This window comes from Puntigrus tetrazona, chromosome 9 (genome assembly GCF_018831695.1).
Source record: "Puntigrus tetrazona isolate hp1 chromosome 9, ASM1883169v1, whole genome shotgun sequence".
Classification (NCBI taxonomy): Eukaryota; Metazoa; Chordata; class Actinopteri; order Cypriniformes; family Cyprinidae; genus Puntigrus; species Puntigrus tetrazona.
In genome coordinates this window covers 16,120,786-16,145,510 of record NC_056707.1, presented here as the reverse complement: position 1 = coordinate 16,145,510, position 24,725 = coordinate 16,120,786, and the positions used below count along the sequence as shown (strand labels likewise).

At 37.3% G+C, this 24,725-nt stretch overlaps 1 protein-coding gene across 5 annotated transcripts; it reads right to left on the bottom strand.

Annotated features, from left to right (window-relative positions):
* Positions 1 to 903: 903 nt before the first annotated feature.
* On the bottom strand, positions 904 to 23,483 carry dop1b (DOP1 leucine zipper like protein B). Of its 5 annotated transcripts, none has more exons than XM_043248766.1 (40): positions 23,286 to 23,483; positions 22,453 to 22,536; positions 19,584 to 19,758; positions 18,361 to 18,542; positions 17,886 to 18,056; positions 17,075 to 17,264; positions 16,862 to 16,960; positions 16,640 to 16,763; positions 16,314 to 16,423; positions 15,756 to 15,867; positions 15,562 to 15,679; positions 14,731 to 14,850; positions 14,536 to 14,644; positions 14,242 to 14,451; positions 13,427 to 13,749; positions 12,333 to 12,733; positions 12,185 to 12,255; positions 11,579 to 11,776; positions 10,835 to 10,987; positions 10,656 to 10,756; positions 10,361 to 10,551; positions 8,246 to 9,911; positions 8,043 to 8,142; positions 7,459 to 7,626; positions 7,224 to 7,349; positions 6,992 to 7,126; positions 6,709 to 6,764; positions 6,374 to 6,478; positions 6,012 to 6,078; positions 5,671 to 5,824; positions 5,440 to 5,522; positions 5,086 to 5,195; positions 4,753 to 4,902; positions 4,196 to 4,257; positions 3,982 to 4,110; positions 3,765 to 3,901; positions 3,598 to 3,650; positions 3,383 to 3,517; positions 2,449 to 2,581; positions 904 to 2,345 (listed from the first exon to the last, which is right to left on the bottom strand). In XM_043248766.1, the coding sequence occupies exons 3-40, from the start codon at positions 19,722 to 19,724 to the stop codon at positions 2,100 to 2,102; spliced, it is 6,939 nt and encodes a 2,312-aa protein (XP_043104701.1). In that variant the 5' UTR covers positions 19,725 to 19,758; positions 22,453 to 22,536; positions 23,286 to 23,483; the 3' UTR covers positions 904 to 2,099. The 5 variants fall into 5 exon arrangements, with proteins under 5 accessions (XP_043104701.1, XP_043104702.1, XP_043104700.1 ...); XM_043248767.1 differs by having other exon boundaries at positions 23,290 to 23,483; XM_043248765.1 differs by lacking the exon at positions 22,453 to 22,536.
* Positions 23,484 to 24,725: the final 1,242 nt, after the last annotated feature.

Here is a 24,725-nt window from a genome sequence, read left to right as displayed (position 1 = left end):
ACGCTCTGGAAATACAAACGGGATGAAAGTAGATAAAAAGTGTATTGTAGTATGGACCTCAAAACAATATTCACTCATTGTTTATCACAGAACATCAAATATCAGTAATGTCATAAATGTTTATTTTAAAATGAATGAACCAAAACATTCCTCATAAAGAACCATGAATCACCTGCCTTTTGCGACTGGACTACAGTCATGTTGTTTATGCAATGATGTCTGGCAAAATGTGAACGACATCTTTCTTTTCTCTTTTCAACAGTGCCAACTGGATATCTAAACTGCCTATTTTCTTAAGCAAATTGGGATAGCCTATCCTTTTGTGTGAAAAGTGATACCGTTTTCTCCTATGTCCCATCCTTCAATGTGTAAAATACAACTATTTGATCTTCTTATGTGATATCTTGCACTGTCACCAACTTTGCCACACATATAGTGTGCTACAAATTTCTTGACTGAAGTTAAACAACTGGAAAACCAGGCCAATTGTGATGAGAATAACAGCATATTTAATAATACTTCGAATACCAGCAAAACAATAGCAGAGGCTTGGGAAAAGAGATGTTTGTGTGTGGGTTTGTATGGGAGAGATAGTAGTTGGGGAAACTGAGTATGTAGTATCCAAAAAACATAATTTTTCAGCAAAAACGTAAATAATTTGTTATTGTTTTCTATCCTCTTGTTTACTGTATTTTGTTGCTTGGTCGGTGCTGGTCGCCTATTTGTTTAGATTGGATCTGAGCTTGATGTGTATATTTCTTTTCTGATTTGTGATTTAGCAATGGCAATGTAGAAAAGTTATTTATTTTAAACGATTTTACTTGCTTTTTATTAGACTTTGCATTTTGATATGTTAAGACATTATCACTTTATCATGGTTCATGTACCCCAAACACCACAAACGCTGCTTCAGGGTAATTTTATTCATATGTGCAGAACATACGCATAAAATAAATCACTTTAGTAAGCATTAACATATTTTTCCTCAAGAAAAATTAAATTGACGACATTCCAGAGAACAAACCGCTAAATAACATAGAGTGAGGCTGTAGACGTCTTTATGTTTTCAGAGTGCCATGAATTCACTTCAGTAAAAATATTCACTCCTTACTGCTGTTACTGCTTATTTTGAGCTTATTTGCAGTTGCTATATTGCATATAGCAATTACAGAACGAGCAAAGATGTTTCATAGATCATTTATTTATAGGCACTTCAAGCAAAGGCCAACGTAGTAAACTAGCAGTAACATTTAAGACTATAACTGTCAAATCAGATGCACTCTAAAATGAAAGCAACAGCATAAAAACATCCTCGAGGGCCCACGGATCATGGAAAACACAAACATGGATCAAAAACATTCCCTTGGGTACAGAAATACAAATGTGCATTACAATTCATTTGCTGTAAATATGAACAGAGTACAGACTCTACACAGAAAAAAAAACATTCAATATCTACATAATTAGAATAAAGACATATCTTTAAATTAAAGTGAGTGGAGAAACATACAGAATGCAACAGAAAGTCTTACAAATGGACATCAGATGACAAACAACTGACAATGTCAGTATTTTCCAACAAACAGATGAGCTTACAGGAAAAAAACTGAAAGTACAGAGAAAGAAAATACTGCAAAGGGATATCAAGTCAAGAAATGGCTAAAAACCCTACATACAAGTAAAAAAAAACCAAATCAAACAATAAATGCTTGAACTGTTTGTTTGGACCATTATGACCAATGAAACATGGTCAAATAATCTTTCACTTGGCTCATTCAGAAACAAACAGTAATGGAATGTGCACAGAATTAACAGAACACCCGTCTTAAGCCAAAATAAAACACATGGATCATATACATTCACAGCGTGTACGACTCAGAACGGTCATAACATTCGAGATCTTAAACAACTTGACGTGCATTAACAATGATTACAACATGAAAATTAGCAGGGTCCTTTATACATTTCATGTAAACTGTTATGCTACGAAGAATTAATTAATTGCACCTTTATCTTCAAAGAGAAACCACTTACATTTATTACAAAAGCAAATACAGAATTTGAGCAAAATATTTTAAGATTAGTATGTGATCTATGACCTAACTGTCCAGTCCATCGAGGAACTCTCCTTCAGTGATGTGCTCTAGGCGTTTCATGACCTGATCACTGCTGGGAGGTGGGTAGTCGGCGGCATAATGCGGGGGGTAAGTGGAGGAGCCATTAAAAGAGCAGCACAGGGTGCTGAAGAATGGCACGAGATCCACGATAGAGCAGAGAGAACGTAGTGTGAGAAGAGGAAACTCAACTCCATCTGTGCTTGACTCTCCGGCTGTTCCATTTAGCTCCTGAACACATATTCAAGAAATTTAAAAGACTGAAAATTGTGTCTATTCGTGAAAATCCCCAGATCTACAACTCAGCATGTGTTTCTGTGCATGGAGGTCTTACCCCATAACGTCGGTTTATTCCATCCAGTATCCTAACAATATGAGGCTTACACTCTTGTTCGCCTTCTAGCAGAGCGTTTCCTGGTCCATCATAATGCTCAACATCTACTTCAGGAATGAAAGCCCAGCGATACCTGAAAGCAAAACAAATGCATACATAAAGTTCAGATCATGAACAGTGAGCAGATCGCAGGTTATTTTTATTAGGTCAGGCATGAAAGGTATCCTACAAGTAAGAACCTACTGACCATTACTGATAGCTGTCAATAAGGGGGCAACTATGACAGTCCACTTAGGTAAAAAAATATAAGAAAAACTAATGTGTGGGCAAGTAAATGATGACAGGATTGTAATCTTTGAGTGAACTCAAATGTTTTTTTAAATAAGTGCCTTATGCTCATCAGAGCTGCATATGAAAACAGTAATATTGTAAAATATTATTACAATTACAAATATTTTAAAATACAATTTATTCCCATGATTTAGCAGCCTTTTCAGTGTCATATAATCCTTCAGAAATCATTCTAAGCTATGATTTATTACTGTTATCAATATTGAATATAGTTGCTGCTTAATACATTTTGTGAAAAGAATATGTATTTTAATTTCAGGACTATCTGAAATTATCAAAAAATTTTCTTTTGTTTGATTTTCAAACATGTAATGTATTCAACGTCATTTCGAATTAATTTCATTTATCCTGCTGAAAAAGTATTAATACTCGACCCCCAAAAACCTTACTGACCCCCAAAACTTTGCACAGTAGTGTATGTTTTCTCACGTGGCTTTTAGACAATGTCCATTTACTGATTCTCTTCTAAAAGTAAACTAAAATTTGACAATTCATAAAAATTTCAACAATTTCTTATTTATCACTGCTATGTCAAGAGCAAACGGTGCCAAACATGCACACACAAAATTCACTGGCATCTCACATTTGAAATAGAGGCATGTGCTCAGGAGGGAAGGACACAGCGGTGTCCAGGAACTTGCAGGCTGACAGGTACATGTCCAGCTCTGCCTGAGGGAAGAGTAGACCATTCTTGTCATTGCCACCCCGCAATTTACTCCTGAAACAGAAAGATAGGCATTTTTTTAAATTAAAAGGCAAAATATATACCAACAGCATGTTTCAGAAAGAAAGACTCACTTTAAAACTTTATCATCCAGTAGTGTCTTCTCAAGGCGGTTAAAAATGCGTATCTAAAATATAAAAGAAATATTCATACTGCATTCAGAAATGACATGAAAAAACAACTGATTAAGCATTTTAAAACAACCAAGAAACTAACACTCTTAGTGCAGCGTATTTCTTACCAGTTCAGTGACCATGATTGGCCAGAGAGAGGTGAGATGTTGTGGTGAGATCCTCAAAAGAAGAACACGGAACATGAGGAACATCTGAGCTGACACCAAAGGGGTCTGTCCCACACGCAGGTTCTCTGTTAGACGCTCTAGAACATATGTGGTAAAGAAAGTGTTAGCTGGACATTACAAGAAACTTTATTTGTTTTCCACACTGACTGAGCTATACCTTGTATGAGAGGCAAATAGAAGTGGTACTGGTCATTCTCTCCACTAAACATGGCAAAAGCCTGTCTTTTCAGTAACATAGGCTTCTGCTCAGCGCTGTTGAAGAGCTTTAAAGAACTGCTCTGCATGCCTGCATATGGTACAACAGGAACACAATACATGTCAATACACCGATCATACAAAAATAACTACTGCAAAAGACTACATGTACTCACTCATCAAGTCTTTGAACATTGTCTTCTCATGAGTCAGAAGGTGGTCTATGATAGATCTCCAACTAAAGCAGAGTATAATGTCAGTTTAGTGGCTTTAACATGAACGGTTTGATTATTTACTGCATTTATTCAGTCAATCATACTACTACATTTTAAATAAAAGTGTGTTTTTTCTATATAGTTTAAAATATTTATATTTGTGAAGACAAAACTGAATTTTCAGCAGTAATTACTACAGTTTTCAGAAAAATGTATAATTAGTATAGTACTAGAATGTAATAATGTTTCTAATAGTAATAGAAACATTACTAATAAGTAATAAATCATGTGATTTAAGTAAAGACTTCTGAAAATGTGCCATTACAGGAATATATAACATATTAAAATAGGTTTTATTTTAAATTGTAATAATATTTTACAATAGTACTCTTTTTACTGTATTTTTGACCAAATAAATGCAGCTTTGGGGAGTGCTGAGCATATGCTACAAAAATTACATGAGCAATATTTCACATTATCAGCATGCCTTCAGAATTTAGAACATAAGTGTATCTTACTGGCAGGAACACGATGACTCCATTGTGAAAAACATTGGGTCCATGAAGAGTTCCAGTACCTCTTTCTTCCACGCTCGCTTAGTGTAGGCATATCCACTCAGACTGCTCAACAACTGAGCACCCGCACAGAAACTGGGCACATTATAGACACTGAGAGACAGAAATTGTGAAATGAGTATGAGTTTTAAATGAAAACTGCCTTATATATTTATTGATACAAATGGTCACTGCCATATGGTCACTGCCAATAAATAGGCCAAAACATCACTAAGAATTTTTAATCACTTTTACATGTGATTAATTTCAACTGAAGAGCATCTTTGGCATACTCACCTGTGATTTTTTAAATAGGGAAAAACGTAATACATAAGACGGGAAATAAGAGGCACGGCTTTCTCCTTCTCATCACTGCGATAGACCATGTCCAAAAGAGGAGCCAGAACCTACAAATAATGAGAACACGCCATTTATCTGTTGAAATTCTTTATACCTGTTGATGATCATAAATTATTATAAAATCAGTAAAACAAAACTCCCATGTTTACTTTAAATTGCACTTTGGAATTTCATTAATACAATTATATGTCTGCATTACATATCATTTTAGCATTAATATACTCTCTCGGATATCCTCTCCAATATTGCTACACATTACATTCAGTTACAGTCTGGATTCTTGTCTCTTACCTCTGCAAGCAGAACAAGAGCTTGTACACTCAGTACAGAGGGTGCTGAGGATGACACCATAGCACTGCCCTGGCCTGCACACTCTGAGAGAAGAACAGAACAGAGTATATTTGAATACTGCCCCTGCTTACAGTAGACAATATAGATAGACTATATTGTTCTCAGATTATATCTGCAATAAAGAAGTGGGCATTGTACTGAAAGCACAAACACGTTTCAATGTAGGTTTACCCTCAAACTCATTGCCATCGTGGTCATCTTCATCTCCCTGAAGACAGACTTGAGGCTGGGGCTTCACTTCCAGGTTGCGACTGAGCCAGCTAGTCTGCTCAAGAGACGAGCCAGCCACAGCTCCCACCGCTTCTAATATACGCTGACTCACTTCCTGTTGAGAGTGCAATTACTATGTTCTTTAGCAGGTAAGTGAAGGAATATGTTGGGTTATGTTTTACTCCTGCTTGCTGTAGCAATCCGGACAATAAGCATCAAGACATGTCTCTATATACTCTTAGTTTTCATATACTGTATCAACAAAATACTGGTTTTGCTGTCTCTCGCTGTACCGGTCTTACCTGCAGTTCTTTAGTATCCCTCTTGTTGTCGATATTGGGAAGTCTATTTACACAGTCATTAAGAATTCTGCAAAAATAAACAAAGATTGGGAGTTTCAAAATATGCTTTACTTTTTAATAATATCTAACAACTGCTTAATGTTATTAACAAGAGATTTCTGAGATATTTCTGGCTGCATTCTTCTTGAAATGTTGCATCAGTCAACTAGGTGGTTTCATACTGGTCTATTTGGACTGGTTGTACTGGCACCAAATGGTGCAGGATATGTTATGCACCAGAGGAAATGTTAGAATTAGGGTTTGTTTAAATCTTGGACCCTAAGTATGAAAAAACATAACAGCAACCACATTATTTTATTTACCCGAGGAGCAAGAAGTGTCCAGGGGGGGCAAGATTAAGCTGGACAGATTCTCTCAGCAGACAGAGGAGAGGATTGATGTTCTCCTGAAGAGCTTGAGCGGTGAGACTGCAAAAAAGACCATATAGAACACTTCCATCAATACTGCACTAAAACATCAACTTGTATAACAGCATAGTCAAGGGTTTATTTTCCATTTAATAGTTAGTAGCATTACCTTTAGCCATTAGCATGAATTAGATTGCAACACTTCATTGGACTTTGGTCATTTTAAAGTAAATGACATCATATGACATCAAATAAGATAAGGTACAATTGAAATATGAGAACAATGTTACCTTTGAACGTAGATGTAGCTGAACTGTAGCATTGGAATGTCAACTAATGTAGTTTTCTGATAATGAGAAAGAGTAAACATTAATAAATGATGTAATTCTACGGGTAAATGTACAATTTTATTTTAAATAGTAAAAAAGATTGAATAAATATTATATTCTAACCCTAAGAAAACACATTTAACATGTGTATTATGTTAAATGTGAATAAATATATGTTAAAATGAGAGATGTTTATACGGAATGTCAACATTTAGACAGCTACATAAATGTGTGTTTGGAGTACCTGGTCTCCTTTGATCTGATGGGGTTTCTTTACCACCTCTCTGATGAGCTGCAATATGGTGTCTGTACGGAGTGTGTTTAGTGCCTTCACTAGATCCACTAAGGTCATTTGAGAATCACTAGCATCTGGTAAAATCTATTTATGGGTACACAAACACACACAAAATTTAAAAACAGAATTCCAGATGGCTACTGGATGATGTCATTTTTGCAATCTGGTATCTTTTGTTCACCTTGTTTCTGGATCGTCTTTTGCGACACTTCCTGCTACTCCATACAGCTGCCACGGAGGCCATGACCTGCATCCCAAACTGCTGAGTCAGTGGCATCAAGAACTCCAGAACCTTTTGCCTCAAAATCTACAGAGAACAGAAACACATGACTTGCACCATTAAGCGGACATGAACACAGAATCATCTTTAAGTGGACTAAACTGTTGTTATTGTTTACTTCAAGTATCAGGTATACCTTTGTGCCTTTAAAATACACAGAGGTGGGAGAGGCTTTGCTGCCGTGGGCGGAGTCACAACCTTTGACCACACCCCAGAGTAAGGCCATGCTGCTAATCATGTGTGGAAACTCCTCTAGAATGGCATTGCTAGCATTTCGCAGGTCTGGAATATCACAGCCAGCAGTCTACAAACAAAAAAAGCAGTTGTATTTTAACATATGTAACAGTGTTTCAAACCTTATTTAATAACATGTTCAGTGGTGATCCTGGCATTTTTGATGCCCATGAGAAGATCAGATTTGTTTGCAACTACAATTTATGTATATTTATGTATGTATATTAGGAAAAAAAGAGTACTTTGTTGAATTTTATGATGTGATTTATTCACACAGTGATATGCCAAACTACAGACAGTTTTTTGCAAATAAACCTACAGTGTTGTACACTTACTAGCAAGATAGTGACTTAGTGATCAAAACAATTCACTTTCATTGTCAGTGTAAATGGATAAAATAGCAGGAATTTCGCTCCCTAGGTGAATGTCCAAGTAACCTATGATATACCACCACTATTTGCTTTATCAGGTGCTTGCATGCCTTACTTTCTTGTGGTCTAGAAGACAGTAGTGTGTGATAGTGGTCAGTCCTTCCAGTAATGTCAGAGGATAGTCAGGGGCTATGTTCTCCCTCTTTAGGGTACCACTAAAGAGAACAATGAAATGAAACAAAAAGTATTTATTTACCTTAACACTGCATGTGCACCTGCTCTCACACAAACACAAACAACCACACACACATTACTTACCTGTGTGAAGCTTTGATTCCATCATGCTCGTGCTGTTTAACAAGCTCATCCAAGTTCCTGCAGATCTGGGCAATTATGGGTGATACAATGATGGCCAGTGATCGTCCTAAATATGGCAACACTTCACATAGCAGAGTCACCCAGGCTGGGTGCATGGCACAGCCATACTGTGGGTGCAAAGCTCGGGCCGCTGCCGACACAAACATGCCCTGAGTGGTGATAGGCTGACTGGCTATGTAACGCACTGCTTTGATGGACTGCTGGAACATAACAGCTGTTTGCCACTCTCGAGCCAAGGCTGAAGAAGGTGGTTCTGCACGTCGCTGTTGGTTGGAATTGCTTTGATCATGATCTTGTGTTTTGGTGTGTGGTGGACACACGTGATGTTCCAATACAATAAGAACTTTTAGAAGCTTCAGTAGGGCAATTTGAAGTGGATGCTCAGCCCAGATCCCATCCCGGCCGAAGTTGATCAGGCTCTCTTCTGAGATCTCCCCTTCATCTCCTCCTTGGTCTTCTTCAGGTAATTTGTGCTGTTCAGGCCGATCAGCACGCTGGCAGACATACATGGAGGCGGAAAGTGTTAGAAGGACATACTGCTGCACCTTGTAGCCCCAAAGAAGGTTGCGCACTGCCTCCAAGCTAGCAGTTCCCTTTGCTTCCCCGATTTGAACTTGCTGGGCCACCCTCACCAACTGGATCATCAACTCTGTTAGCACCTCCACACTTTTCACCTGGACCTCCCGATTTGCCTGGAGTTGGCGGGTGGGAACGCTAGCATAGGAGGGATAGTGAGAGCGGAGATAACGCATACACAGGCAGGTGAGTAACTCTAGCAGAAGAGTTGGTGGAGAGGAAGGAGAAGATGGTGAATGGAGAGGAGAAGATGCTGGCTGAGATGGGTCAGGAGTGGCACTTGGTGGAGTTGAGGTCTGCAATCGGCCATAAAAGCTGCCACCATCCTGAGCCTGACGGTGCCTCTGCAGAAGGTTCTGGATGAGATTGAGATGGGCAATGGAGCTGCAGTCCAGAGATGTACTGGAGAGAGCTTCTACAAAAGGCCCTGCACTAGTCCGGAGGATGGTGTCTAAAATAGTAAATGCATAGAGAATTCGGCTGCTCTCATACTGTTGCTTATAGAGAAGAACATGCCGGAATAGTGAATCCACTGCTTCACGTTTCTCCCGCTGACGCTTGAGCAACCGGGACTTGGCCATCGCCTCCAACTGCCCATCATCTTCATCACTTGAGAGCGAATCTGAAACCTGTGTGCGTTCTGAATCCACCCTCTGCAGGCCATTGGCCACACCCTCGTACTCTACACTACCATCATCATGGCGCTGCAAGTAAGGGGCAGAGCTTGAGCTGGAGTTTTCAGTGGAGTTCTGAGCACCACTTGTGTCTGCAGATTCAGTGTGTTCACTTTCCTCTTCTTCCTCTTCTTCTTCATCCTCTCCCTCAGTCTCTTCACTCTCACTCCGGGATATTGTTGGGGAGTCTGGAGGCGTTAGTTCTGGATCTCGTTCCAACTCTGCCCACAGTGCTTCACGGTCCACTATGGTGATACGCTTGACAAGGCTTTCATCTGTTTGGCAACCGGGAGTAATGTTGTCACCAACACTTTTTGTGATGGATCTGTCCCTCCAGGTCAGTGCCTTTAAATTACCTAAATCACATATACAGTAGAATCAGACCCCACAGCAAGAGCAAGAATGAACTCTTGTGTTCTAATAAATAAACAATCATAAAAAAAAGAATTAACTCTTGTTATTGCTTTGAGTCTTGAACATTATTTGTGCAAATTACTATATTCATTACTTTAGATAGAGTGGTACATTACAGTTTACTTCATATTAGTTTGCGTAGCCAGACTTTTCTGGGCACCTTGGTTGCTTTGAATGGCTGGGAAATAGCCAAGAGGCCATATGACAATTAAACCATGTGATGTTTGAGGCTGAGACTTCAAATTATTATTGCTTTACAACAATTTAAATGGCTTCTTATTGCTAATTTTTTATTACATCTGTTTCATTTCTGTTTTTACATTGCAGACAAGCATAGGTACCACTGAGCGTAGTGATCTGGTATGTGTACATGTGTGTTTTTATTCCCTACCAACAGAGAGATTCTGTTTGATGGTTTGTATGGGTGATCTCTGTGTTCTCGGGTCCAACAGTAAGAGCAGCACTGGTTCCAAGATACGGACCACATCATTGAGGGAAAGAGCCCGCACCAACCAGTTCTGTGCTGCAGCACTGACACTACCATCCTGATTGTTCAAACTATCTAGTACCACAAACAAAGACCTGAGAAAACAGAAGGATATAGTAAACACTGGCTGTATATAGCAGAAGAATATTTGAGAAAATTACTGAAGTAAGCAAAGTTTAGATAGGAAATAGTAAATGACTTGTCAAAGGAGCGGTTGAGAGAAGTGCTGCGATTGGTCTGGATCTCTCGTGTCAGGTGCCACAAAACTGAGAACCTGTGGAGCGCCTCCAGACACACAACCTAACACACATACACATACACCTTTTAATAAATGTTTATAATTGTGTGTAGATGTATTAAATGATGAAAATGCAGTACCTTATCGCCACTGAGTAAACCCAAGCAAACTATGTCCTCGCAGATGGATGCAGAAGGAGCTAAGCAGTGAAGCCGATAAAAGAGCTCCACACAAGATACGTGATGCTCTCTACGCTCCGTGTCCAGCTGAGCCCATAAAACCTGAGATACACGCTACAAGAGAAATAAAAAGAGAATAAAAGTAAATGAAATATTTCACATTAAAAAAAGGCAGTTATTTTATATGCAGATGATATGCATATAAGTACAACTCCTATCTACTTGAATGGAGAAACACTTAATTAAACCAGTCAGTTTCATAGATAAGGTTTAAGACTAGTCCTAAACTAAAATGTAAATCTGAGTCTATAAATGTAAAACATGTCAGCGCATCCATTGCTGGATTCACACCAGTAATGTTTTTTTTTCTAAGGCATGTTTATAAAATGTGCTTAAATGTCCTAATTGAACTGGCCTAATCTTGGCTATGCAAATATGAAAAAACATGCAAATGCAGCACTACAATTGTACATAATATTATCATAAATGCAGTTTTTCCCCTTCTCAAATCATCAGGGTAGTCCAGCTAACAAACATGCACCTATACAGAATAAAGGTTAACATGCCTCAATCAAAAGGACAATTGGTTCTTTTAATTAAAATCCTGATCTTTGTAATGTCTCTGGAAATAGCCATTTCTATATCTAATTTTTTTCATTTCACAACATATGAAGCTATACAAAATGTAACCTTAATGTGTATTACCAAGTAAAAGTCTGTGGAATCCTCCAGAGTTTTAAGAACAGCTGGGTAGATGGGAGGCAGGGTGACCATTTGCAGCTGTCCGCTGAGTGGGTTTGCATCAGAGTTCTTATAACGTTGATTTTTATCCTGAATGACGAGGGCTAAAGACTGAGAGTGATTGATCAGCTCCAGCAAAGAGGAGATTGCAACATGTTGCACCTACAGATACATAAAGATTTATTATAAAATTATTCAGTTTTGGCAATACCACCAATAATTTTAATTTTTCATGTCAAAATACTTTATCCCAATTCATTGTGCAGAGGCAATTCTAGGTAAGCCATTTGTAGGCCAATCCTGAATATTGTAAACAGTGCATTGCTATCAAAACATTTGTTCTGTTTGTTTGACAAAATCAACTTCAGACTCAAAGAATAGTGTGAGTTTGAGGGGTGGGACTACCTATTTCTAAGAACACTGTTAGACGATGGTGTGTGTGGAAATGTTTAAAAAGAAATTAAAGACAAGGTTTCTGAGAATATCATCTTGCGTGTTCCATTTATGATAGAAATTCCTATAGTCTTGAAATGATAGAATATCATTTTACGTTTATTGGTGAATTTGTACCTGGTAATCTTTCGTCAGGCAACACAGAGTCATCAAGGACCTCAGCCAGTCAGGAAGTGTTCCCTCGATCCCTGAGGAGAGAAACACTGTGACATTACATGAACAATCATAGTTTACGGTAGCAGTGGAATACATGTCTTTCATTCACCTGTCTTGTTGAACATAGATGTGTGTAGGTCTTGGTTCTCTTCCTCAGTAAAATAGATGGGAAATGTTGTGCATTCCAGTAGAAGCTGGCAGACCACAGTGAAGGACTGGCGGCAGGACTCCGGTATCTCCCCCTTGCTCTTTGACTGGAAATTTCCCATCCACTCCAGCTCGGCTGGTCTGTGGTCTTTACCCCCATCCCTAGAAGACCCATGAAGGGCATGGATCCTCAGTTTACTAGGGTTAAAGAACTCAGCAAGTCTGTCTTTGATTAAACCCAAGTCTCGACTGCCTTTGCGTTTCGATGGAGAACGTTTACTGCCTCTAGGAGAAGCATTAGGATTTAGCTGATTTAATTCTTCCTGTTTCTTTTTCTCTGGATCCATGACATCTAACAAATGCCTGAGAGAGGAACATGAGTGAGAGAAAGAGAGAGAGATGAGAGAGAAAATAGAAAGGCAAATATAGTGAGCATGCATGCTGCTAGTTGCAGGGTCAGAAAAAGAATACCATTAGTATCTACAAAATCAAGGTTTAAAAGTATGCCTTCTATGTGATTATAAAAAAAACTCCATGTGAACTTTTGTACAGAAAATATATTTTAGCCATGCCAAACTTATAAATAATTTATTGAATAGAATTTTTGAGTTTTAAATCCTTATTATGAATCAATAAAAACTGGAACAGTCTTTTTGGATTATAAAAAAAAATGTTCCAAACCACTTGCTTACAAGAAACTTGGCAATAATCACTGAATAAGGCTGACTATTTTTAAAAAGTGGTATGAATACAAAATGGAAGGCAAAAATTATTGTCACGTGTCTTCACTATGTAGCATTGTATTTCATCCACCCAGTTATGATAGTAAAACAAATATTTAGCTCCTTTTAATCCAATTATTTTATTTGCAAAAATCACACTTTTCGTGCATTTACCACATTGCAAATGTAAGGTCTGGTCATGTACAACGCATTGCATTTTGGTATAAATTAATCCTTGCAGTATTTTCTAGTTGAATATTTACATTTTATCATATTTGCCAAGTAATTTTAGTATTTCATGCATTTTGGGCAGACACAGTATACACTGAAGTACCTTGTGATCACAGATGCCAGTATGTCCTGCACACATTTGGACATGTTTTCTATAGTTCCTCCTCTTCTCCACACATCCTCTGCTTCAGGGTTCACATCAGAAGCAGCATCTGCTCCATTATGGCCTGGTAGGAGGTGCTGTTCAGATGGAGATGCACTCAGGCCTAATCCACTGTCTTCAGAGCGTAAAGGAGGGTATGGAGCTACGCCTGGTTCTGCCTCTTGTGTCTCCTCTCCATTTAGACCACCCTCACTGAAGCTGTCTTCATGGTTACCATTCACCTGATCACTTTCCTTGACTTTGGTGTTGCCTGTCATCACAATCTGCATTTGCACAGAAAACACACTTTTAAAACACACATTTCCAAACCACAATATATATGGCACTTAAATGTAAACCAAATAGTCTGATAATCAAAACTATACACTAAATACAGTGGTAAAATATACACTACCATTACATTTTTTTAAGGTTTTATTGTTACAAAAAAACTCATATAATTGCTGTTCATTTAAATTTTCTATTCATCAAGTATCACAGTGTCCACAACAATCTTGCACAACCCAAGTGTTTCCTGATCATAATTTCGGAAAGATCATACGGCACTAAAACGTCTGATTATAATAAATAATAATTTCTGGTAATAAATTCAGCTTTGCCATTGCTATTTTAAAGTGTAGTAATATTTTCCATTTCCTAGTAAGTAAAATGAATGGAAGTTTAGTGATCATAAGGGAAACATAAAAAACACTGACAAGTCATATCAACCAACAATCTTTTGGATGGTAGCGTACAGTAAAATTGACCGATCTTACCTGTGTTTGCTCCAAATCTTGCGTCTGTGACTCGGCCTCCATGTCCATATAAGCCACAGGCATCTGGATCTTACTGAGCACTTTAAAACATGCTCTCATGGCAAGTGTGAGCTCCTGTAGGCTAAGGGATGTCATGTGACTACGTAGTGATTGCAGCATGCTGCCCAACATCTGTGGTAGATATTGCGTTTGAATCTCTGCATAGAGTTCCTAATAAGAAAGCCAAGAAGTGGAATGAGACCATATCACCAAAAATTTTAAAAACCTTTCCAAAGATGAATCACCAGATCATACCAAAGGAATAACATCCAACAGGAAGATAATGAGCGTTGAGAGCTCAGTCACTGAGGGAGGGCTACTCCAGTCTTTAGATGGATAATTCCTGGCTGGATCACTCAGTGAGCTAATAAACAACCATAATAATAGGCATTATCATATAATCCCATTTATGTTCATGTAACACTGTTTATTATGAGTCTGTGTGTTTACCTCAGACAAATTTGAAAATGTCTTGTCATGTAGTCCCAGAGATAATTGCTGCTCATTGCACTCACAAGCATATTGACGGTCTTTATGATCTCAGAGGCGTTTTTGTTCTCCTTGATTTTACTGCACAGATTAAACAGTGAACAACCAGAAAGAGTATTCATTTTTGTTTTAATTCTTTCTGTACATCTCTACTGCCATTCAAAGGCTTAGGGTAAGTATGACTTCTGGAAAGAAGTTTATGCATACCAAGGCTGCATTTATTTGATCAAAAATACAATATAAGCATTAATATTATAAAATATTATCACAATTTAAAACAACCGTTTTCTGTTTTAATATACTTAATACATTAGTTGTGCAGCTTAATACATTTGTGGAAGATGATGCCGCTTTTGAGAAATATAATGCATCTTTGGTAAATAAAAGTGGTAAAATCTTACTGACCCCAAACATTTGAACAGTAGTGTTTATTCACTCAGAGCAAACTTAAAATCTACATTTTATTTGTATATAGGGTTCAAAGGAGGTTTAGATCTGATAATTTAGCAGTCAGATATTTTTCTATAATAAACTATTAAACTGGACATATGACTGTTATCCCTGATAAACATTTTCACATGTTTCTTAGCACTATACAACCACACACAAACAAAGCTCAAATTAAATGTCCATTTATCTGGTAAGTAAATAACTAAATATGTGGGATAATGTCAGGTAGTCTTTATTGTAAAAATAATAATAAAAAAAAAGTATATATATACACTCACACACACACACTCACACGCGCACACACACGCGCACACACACGCGCACACATTCCTTCAATCTGACCTGTTGAGTTGGCTGCCGCTGAGGCTTGAGCTGAGATTGTCCTCTCCCAACATCACTTTACAGTAGCTATAAAAAGCTCTGACCACCTCTAGCAATATATCAGACAACACCAATGGCCCTATGTGTGGGAGAATGCAAATATATAAATAATTGTGTAAAACAGGTTACAATTTGAACCATGTGGGTGTCTTTACCTATTTCAGATTTGTCCAGCAGGCTAATGATGATGCGAAATGGTCTGAGGTACTCTATGAGATTGTCTGGGTTGGCCTCTATATCTTTCTGTTTCAGAATATTCACCACAGCCTATGAACATAATGTCAAATATGAATTGTTCCCACAATGCACGTACAGAATGCAAACACTGATATATATATATATATATGTGTATAGGGAATGTGTAGTGAAGCACTGTAATGTAACACCTTATAATAGTGAGAATTGGTCCCTATACTAAAGTTACTTATTAACATATTGGCTGTTTATAAGTGCTTATAAAACATATTTTGCATGACCATATTCTACATACCATATCCTACCCAATACTTAAATTTAACAACTGCCTTACTAACTATTATTATAAGCAGCAAATTAGGAGTTTATTGAGACAAAAGTCATAGTTAATGTTAGGTAATAGCAAGAACTGAACCTTCAAATTAAGGGTGTCCCTGCAATTCTAAATGAAAAACTGAATACATTGACTAAGCTGTTATGTAATGTCGAGTCGAGTGAGTTTGTGTTTTCTTCTATACCTGCACCAGTGATTCTCTGGAGTGTGTACTGAAGTAGAATGCAGAGTATTCCTCCACAGTGTTAAAGCGACTGGAGTCTGCAGCCACCATTCCTCCTTTGATGTCTAAACCTGACAATACACACATATAGAAACACCAAGACGTTGCACACCCATTATAAGAGTAAAAAAATCTAACCCTTAACCAGGATGTTTAAAAGCAGCTATATTGAAACTTCAGTAGAGTCACTCATTCAATACTTTTCAATTTTGAGCTTAAGTATTTCTTAATAAATAAAAGCCATTTATTTTATCAACAGTATTTCTGTGGTATTGTGTCAGCAGTACCGAGCATCCATGCATAGAGGCGTCGATTCAGAGACATATCTCTCCTGAGCAGGGTGAGTGAGGCAGCAGACACCACACTGATCATCTCGTCTTGATTTAGTGGAATGGCGCTTTCCTCAGGATCCTACAGACAGGATTATTTTAATGAAATATTTCACAGGTGATCTTGGACACAAATGTAGATGAAAATAAAGAAAGAAAAAGACAGATAAGAGGGATAACCTGGCAGGTAGTGAAGGGGAAGAAGTAGAGAAGGATTTCCAGCATGTTTCTTTGGACCAGAACGTTAGAGTCTTGTAAGGCAAGACAAACAGCTTTTACCTGGAGCAGAGAGATGGGGAGGTGTACATTGTAGTTATGCAAGACATTAGTCAGTGTTAGACACCATGTAATGAGAAAATAAAGTACAGTCTGTTAAGTAGAGTACACACTCACCACTAGTTTGTGGTCTGTCCCGAGCATATACTTCTGTTCTCGAGCAGTTACTGAGTGGTCAAAGTGTGCGACGATGAAGAGGGATGCTGGGAGGCGTACCAGCGGACATATAAGCACTGAACCCCACAACGACCCATAAAACACAGACTGACCCACCAACACGGAGAGCTTTACAAGCAACGCGTCCGTCCTGAGACCAGAAGAAAGACAGTTAAGGACAATTATAATTTTTTTAAATAGGTAGTTCACCCAAAAATTTTAATTCAGTCATCATTTAGTCACCCTCATGGCATATTTTTGTCTTCAAAATATCTTTTGTACTCAACAGACAAAAGAAACTCACACAGGTTTGGAAGAACCTAAGGGTGAGCAAATAATAATAGAATCTATTCCAGTAACAATGTGGGGTTTTTAACATGTTCAGTACCAATCAATGCCAAGCTTGCCTTATTTCTGACCTTCCATGTTGGAAACCATCCATCATATTCTGACAAACTTTATGTCTATGAAAGTGCTTAGATATCATATTTGCTTAACAGTCAAAGCTAGGCCATTTACAGCAATGACACAACAACTATCAATAAGGATGCACACCTTTTTACTCTTTTCTTTTACAAAATAATCAATGTAATGTCACCTAACAATAAATTGGTTACGGATGAATTGAGTCTCGGTTGCAGTGAAAGTGACAAAATAGTTAATAGATTTATACATATGTATATATAGATAGATCAGTAGGTATGTATTGCTAAAGGTCAGGATGAAATGTCACAACGAGAATCATTTATTGATGTCTGGTGTTAAGTTGCACCTCTCATAGACCTCCGCGCCCTCTTCCAGCCCTGGCAGTAGGCCCATGATAAAAGCCTGTAGGCTGGGTAACAGCGCTCTCTGAAGAGGCAGGAAGTAGCGCTCATACAGCGTCAACAGAACTGGCTTCACAGACATCGCTGCGTGACCCAGCAACGGGAATAGTCCTGAGCTGTATACACATGAACACACAAAAATATCACCATAACAGCCTTAAAAAGCAAAGCACACAAAATATAACAAAATGGGGTTATATTTTAGGTTATGTTTTTAATAGTTCAAAAATGCAAATAAAGAGTAATTAAGAAAATCAATTACAATTAAAATTAGGTAACATTATATTATAAATATATTAATTAAAGATGTAATTAAAAACAATCATTTGTGCTGATATTTATGTAAATAAAATGGGTGAAATGGGTATGACCTTCACATTTCTATGTAGGATTCACCCAGGGTTTATCATTGACACTAACCTGTATATGAAGAGATCCTTGGCGAGCCATTTTGTGCCAATGATTTTGAAAATGACTTCATAGGTCTCAAGTGCTTTGAGATGGACGCCGCTGGGGAGGGCAGGATGCAAACATTGAGCCAGACGCTTCCCGATGATCAGCCGCCGTGGTAACAGAGAATACTTTAGATTACTCTGAAGAGCCTGAGAAACACAAAAGAACAGGAGGGCAGAGCAGGATGGATGTAAATAACTGCAAAAGTGTATACTGACTGGTCAAAGTTTAAATGATTTTTATAGGTATCTAAAAATCTTACTGACTTTAAACGTTTGAACAGTAGTGTTTATATTTAACCCTTCAACGTATATCTCACTCAGCAACCACACTGGCTGAAAAGCTTTGAAACAAACTACCACCAATATGTTTTAAAGAGGAACTAGCCTTAGTTTGTTATTGCACAGCTCTTAAAGCATGTTTTACAAGACATACCATCAATAATGTCACCTGATGTACAAAGTGAACATATGTAGAGTGTGTTAAACAGATCATAGCATCATGTTAGATGTCAAATATCTGAAATAAATACACAACATCTAAAAGATATCACACTACTGCTTGTTGTTTTGTAACTGGAATAATATCCGGATAGTCCCATTGAGCAAACAAGAAAAATCACATGCCAAGTAAAGGACAGGGGAGGAAATTTAAATAAGGCAATAGTTTTTCACGTCTGCACATAAACATGGAAAAACCGCAGAGGAAGGTTGAGATGAAAAGTATTTGTCTAATCTTAAGGACAGTGTACACATGTCCTATTCAACTTATTCAAATCAGCTGCACTTCGAACATGGGTGATGTGTTTGAGGTCCAGCAGTAATGTTATACCCAACACCTTTATTCAACAGGACTGAGGATTTTAAAGGAACTCACTCTAAAAAAAACATACCTAACCTGAAAAAAGCGAGCTTCCTTTTCTACTTGCACAGGGAAGTAAGTGCCTTTTTGAGTTCTAAAATACTTCTCTACTAGTTAAGTATGAAACTACAAGTAAGACATTTATAAATTGATAACTTGAATTGAAATATTATAAATTGAAACATAATGTTGTTGTTTTTTTTTAAAAAAAAAACAGGAATCAGAGCTGAAAGAGTTTTTTTTCTTTTTAAATAGCTTGTATTGATTCTCTTTTTCGAACTGAAGCGAAAGCTAGCTAAGCGTATTGATTTGTTTTCTCCAGACTTTACCTTGTTGAGTTTTCCTAGTGAGGAGATGAGATCGGCCCATTCACTAGATGATTCAAAGTTCCGCAGCGCCTTCTCAATGACAGCTGCGTAACTACGATAGCGGTAGTCATTCTGAAGCTCGGCTTCCTCGGGATCCATCATGTCTCAGTCACGTCCCAGCATGCTTAGCATCTGCCTATGAAACGAATCAGACTTCTCAGGAGAAATCCTGCATCACAACTCATGATTGCACAAAGAAACAACTGCATCGTAAAGTAGGGTGAAATCCTACTAATGACAAACAACCAAGTATGAGTTTGAACAAACTACTAACCTGAAGTATTAAACTGTGCACTGCACACGTGAATTATACTTCAAATCATTTGTGGCTTGTAAAGGAGAAGTGTGCTATCACTTTTCTAAGCAATCAGGCTTATGATATTTAACCACATGAAATTAACCATTCTGAAATACAGTACAGAAAATGAAAAGAGAAAACCAAGACATTTTTAATTATTAGAAATCACAGAGTAAAGAGAGCAACCAACCCTATCAACAAACGATTTTAAAACCTAAAAACAAGAAAAAGGCAGCTTTTCATTGTGATGTGATGGTGTACTATTTAAATTATGCTGAATAAAATCATGCCAAAATAATTGGACAATTCTGTGTAAACCAAGTGGCAAGAGTATATTGTTGTAAGCACATGCCAAAGGCAATTTATACTGCTGTTAAAAAGTTTGGGGTCAGTAAGTCCTTGATGTTCACCAAGGCTATATTTAAATGACTAAAATATAAAACAAATAGTAATTGTGAACAATTTAAAATGACAGTTTCCAATACCATAATTTCATGCTTTAAGCAGCCATTACTGCACTGAAGTGAAGTGACTTGCGGCCAGGTATGGCGACCCATACTTAGAATTTGTGCTCTGTCTTTAACCCATCCACAGTGAACACACGCACACACACACACACACCGTAAACACACACCCGGAGCAATGCCGACTTCAGTGTCATATGATCCTTCAGAAATCTACTGTCAATATCTGCATAGCTTGTACACAATTGCATAGATGTTTGTTATATATAGTTTATTTCTTAATTTATCTCTAACGTTTATATTTTTTATTTTACTTTACTGTGCACTTAGAGTCCGAGAGAAACGCAGTTTCAATTCTCTGTACTGTACGTGTGGTAGAATTGACAATAAAGCAGACTAGACTTAACTTGACTTGCAATCATTCTATATATGCTGCTCACTAAACATTTCTTGTTAATACCAAATTTAAAATGATTATCATTATTAGATATGATTACAGCTTATTATAATTTTTGTGGAAATGTTTTTTTTTCAATTAAGGTAAAGTGCAAAAGAGCCTCAAAAGGTACAGTAAATGTCATTTGTAAATGTCAGTTAAAAAAAAACAAACAAAAAAAACACTTAAATGGTAGTGTACACATATCAAAGGCAGCGCTGCCTCCTGAAAAAAACTGGATGATAAATAACTAACAATACAAAAATGAATCAAAACAAGTACCATATAATCCACTCATTTTTCTACAATACTGTGGAACAGAGACATCAGTGGATTACAGAGAGACACAGTCTCTTTCGTCTCCCCTGAGCTCATTGTTTTCACAGATGTTCTAATAAATGTAATGAATGCAGGGGATAACAGCAAAATTACAGGCAACAAATTACATGAGAGGAGTCAGCGAAGTCACAGAATTACTGGCTGATTACATTGTATACAATCATATTCACAAATCTGCAAATCAGCCTCAGCAAGTCAAACTAGTAGAAATTAATCGAATAATTGCAGAGCAATGCCTCTGAGCACAACCAGTATCAGTCAAATGACATGTTGACAAAAAATAGCAGAAAACACATCTGCATTATTCTGTGTTGGCCTGTTCACAAACAGACATTACAAATAAATACACACCAAAAACAACAGACAGTATAAGACAGATTATGGTCCCTGATTAGATATGGTGACATCTGTTAGCTCTCTGGTGGTAAAAGCCCTGAGAACACACATACACGCATGCGAACACACACCGTGTCACTTACATCTGTTCAGTCTGATGCTGTAAGCATCAAATGTGCATCTAGAGATTTACAGAGGATTTAACAGAGAGAAGCAAGCCCCAAAACACGTGCCTGTTGAACACAAACCCAGCCAAACAATCTGATGTCTGCTATTACTCCTAACGCTAACTCTTCCGTTTTCTGTTATTACAACGCAGAAATGTACAAGACAACTCCCATGATGGATTTAGACTCATTAAAGTTCAATTAGTAAGCTGCTGAATTTCAAGTGCTAATTTCAGTTCCTGCACTTCTTCAAAGAGATTCTGTGTCTGGCAGGGGGAGGCACAAAGCAAATATAGCAAAAACAAACACTCACACAATTATCCCGTCTTATGTTATTAATATCATCAGCAGATTATGGTCATTATAACAGCAGCTCATGAAAAGGCTACAAAGAGGCAAAAACAAACCTTTAAAATGATGATGGATGTTATTTATGTCTTGGTGCTTTCTGGTACCTTAAAGATACTTTTGCTTTCTGGTACCTTAAAGATACTTTTTACTATTAATACCTGAAATGTTTAAAAGTGAACTTTTAAGAAGGTAGAGACCTAGTAACAGTCTGAGAGCATAAAGTGTTATTATTATCATCATACAGCTTCTACATCTTATATACACACGCTGATATATTATTTTGGGTTTCTACGATGGATAGAATGTTCAAAATAACAGTTTTTATTTAGAATAGAAACCTTTAGTAACACTGTAAATGTCTTTACTGATACTTAGAAACAACTGTGTTTTTTTGCAGAAAAAATATAAAAATTACTTCTTTCAAAAAAATCTTACTGACCTCAAACTTCTGAACGTTAATGTAAATATCATGTATAATCGCCAGTAGTCAATTCATGCAGCGCATATTGTGAACAATCTCCACCTTCAAAGCAAGGAGACAGGATTGATTTGTCAGCCAATCTACAAAGCATATACACAACCAGCTTTCCCTAGGCCATGTATTTATGGTACAAAGTTGCACAGAATGATATTGGTCTATTGATCTGGTCATTAATCGTGCTCCTCTTAGCAGCATACCAGTGAAAAAAGTGCACTGGGATCCAAAGAAATGTAGAGCAAATGGATATATATGTGCATGAGATAAACACCTACGCCTTCATTTCAGCAGTTATAAAGGAGGGGTTTTGCTAAACGCCTTTCACAATATTTAAGCAACGGTTTCATTCAAGCAACAGTGAAGCAACACAACATACAGAAATCTGTTATGTAACCCAAATCTGTCCTTGTTGCATCCAGCGACTTCATGGCTACCAGACAGGACATCATATCCAACATAAGCACATTAAACCCTCCTTCTTTGACCTTTAATCATTGCACATTTTCTTTAGGTGCGGAATGGAAAAGTGTGGCATTATGCTGGATGGTTGAACGCATTTGAATAAAAATGATCATATAAAATCAAACTAAGGAAATACACATTTTTAACAAAACTTGTTTCACTTGATACTGGGACAAACGCAGCATCCATCATTAAATACAAATCTTCTTTTTGAACTACAGTCTTGATTATAGAAATGCCATTAGTGCAACATTAACAATAAACTACCCATTAAAATTGTATGACATTCATTACAACATGTCAGATGTTATTGTGAGAACTGAATGACTCACTCACTGCAGCAAAACAGGATGGTCGACAGATCACAGGGTCTCGTGCCAAATAACCTCACGACTCGGAATAAATCGACAGTTTAAAAACAATAAAAGGCGAGCGCAGGAGAAGGCAGATACGCCATATTAATATTCAAACCTCTAGCCAGCAAGAATTGAATCGCTCAGCTGATTTCCACCAAACAGTTCATTTGTGTACACTTCCTGATGGGCGGAGGGGGGCGAACCATGCGGCGATGACACGGGGGTGTGGCGGCGACATAAGGCATTATACGCTTTAATAGCACGCCTAAATTATATCGAGTTCGTGCAAATAAAGACAAGTTATTTATAATAATATTAAACCTGGTATCCGTTTTAGTGCTGGGCGGAAACACGGTGTTTATTAGGCAGCTACATTCTTTACCAGTTCCCCCCCGTTCGTTGGTATCTTCCAGGATGTCATCTGTTTACTTTTCTTGCACCAAGCTGTCACATTTTGAGGCGGCTGACCATCAGTGCATTAGCGATAAAAACACATGACAGATTATGAAGCATAGTTTACAAAGACCTTGTTACGCCATAAATAACGTGCGATAAGAGATGTAGCTGAATTAATATACACTGAGAAAATGGACAGATGAACAGAGACAGATAAAATGTCATATTTCAGTTTTACAGTTTTTAATCTATTACAATTTTCAATCAATGGGCACTTTGAACGTTTCTTAACATTAAATAGCTAGTATATTAGGCTATATTTTTAATCAAATGGAGCTTTAGTGAGCATAAATTTCTTTTTATAAAAAAACCCCCATTAAATATTGTAGTAGGCTATATGAGAAAACGCACTAATGCTCAAAGCACAAGATGACCCACTGAGATAATAAACAGAAACAACCCCAATTTTTCCCTTTTGAAAAATGGCTATCCAGACACTGAATAGTACAGCTCAGTAGGTGGCCCTTTATTTTATGTACTTATGTAAAGCAGCTCTTATCCTGCGCACTTTTTGAGTTCAAATATTTAAAGATAACACCAAGGTTTTTTACTCTTATTGAGGGGTTAAAACTTGTTAGACATAACAGGAATATTATGCATTTGGAGAAAGACAGAAGTAAAAAGCTCATCTAAACCATTTCTTCAGTGCGCTGATAAAAAATGATGTACAAATTTCGAGTTGCTGGCGCCCTCTTGTGTTTGTGATAAAATCAAACTACTGACCAAAACGTCCTGGGGTTTGACAAAGAAAGCTATTCCAACTAAGGTTAGAATTTATGATTCAAGGAATAATTTATATAAAGGTATATTTATAAAAAAAAAAAAAAAAAGCCCTAAAACTTTGCTTTAATAATGAAATAATTATATTTGAAAACCCACACAAATTACTAACTACATTTGCTTAAGTGAAGCCAGGTGATTATCTTAAAGCCTACTATATGAAACATTTATAGAGACCAA

What these genes read in the sequence shown, in the direction of transcription:
- dop1b (XM_043248766.1), bottom strand. Translation starts at nt 19,724, where the DNA reads ATGATGGATCCCGAGGAAGCCGAGCTTCAGAATGACTACCGCTATCGT. An exon ending in GCTGGACAAATCTGAAATAG is followed by an intron (nt 15,680 to 15,755) that starts GTAAAGACACCC and finishes TCCCACACATAG; the next exon opens with GGCCATTGGTGTTGTCTGAT. An exon ending in GTCTTCTAGACCACAAGAAA is followed by an intron (nt 7,627 to 8,042) that starts GTAAGGCATGCA and finishes TTTTGTTTGTAG; the next exon opens with ACTGCTGGCTGTGATATTCC.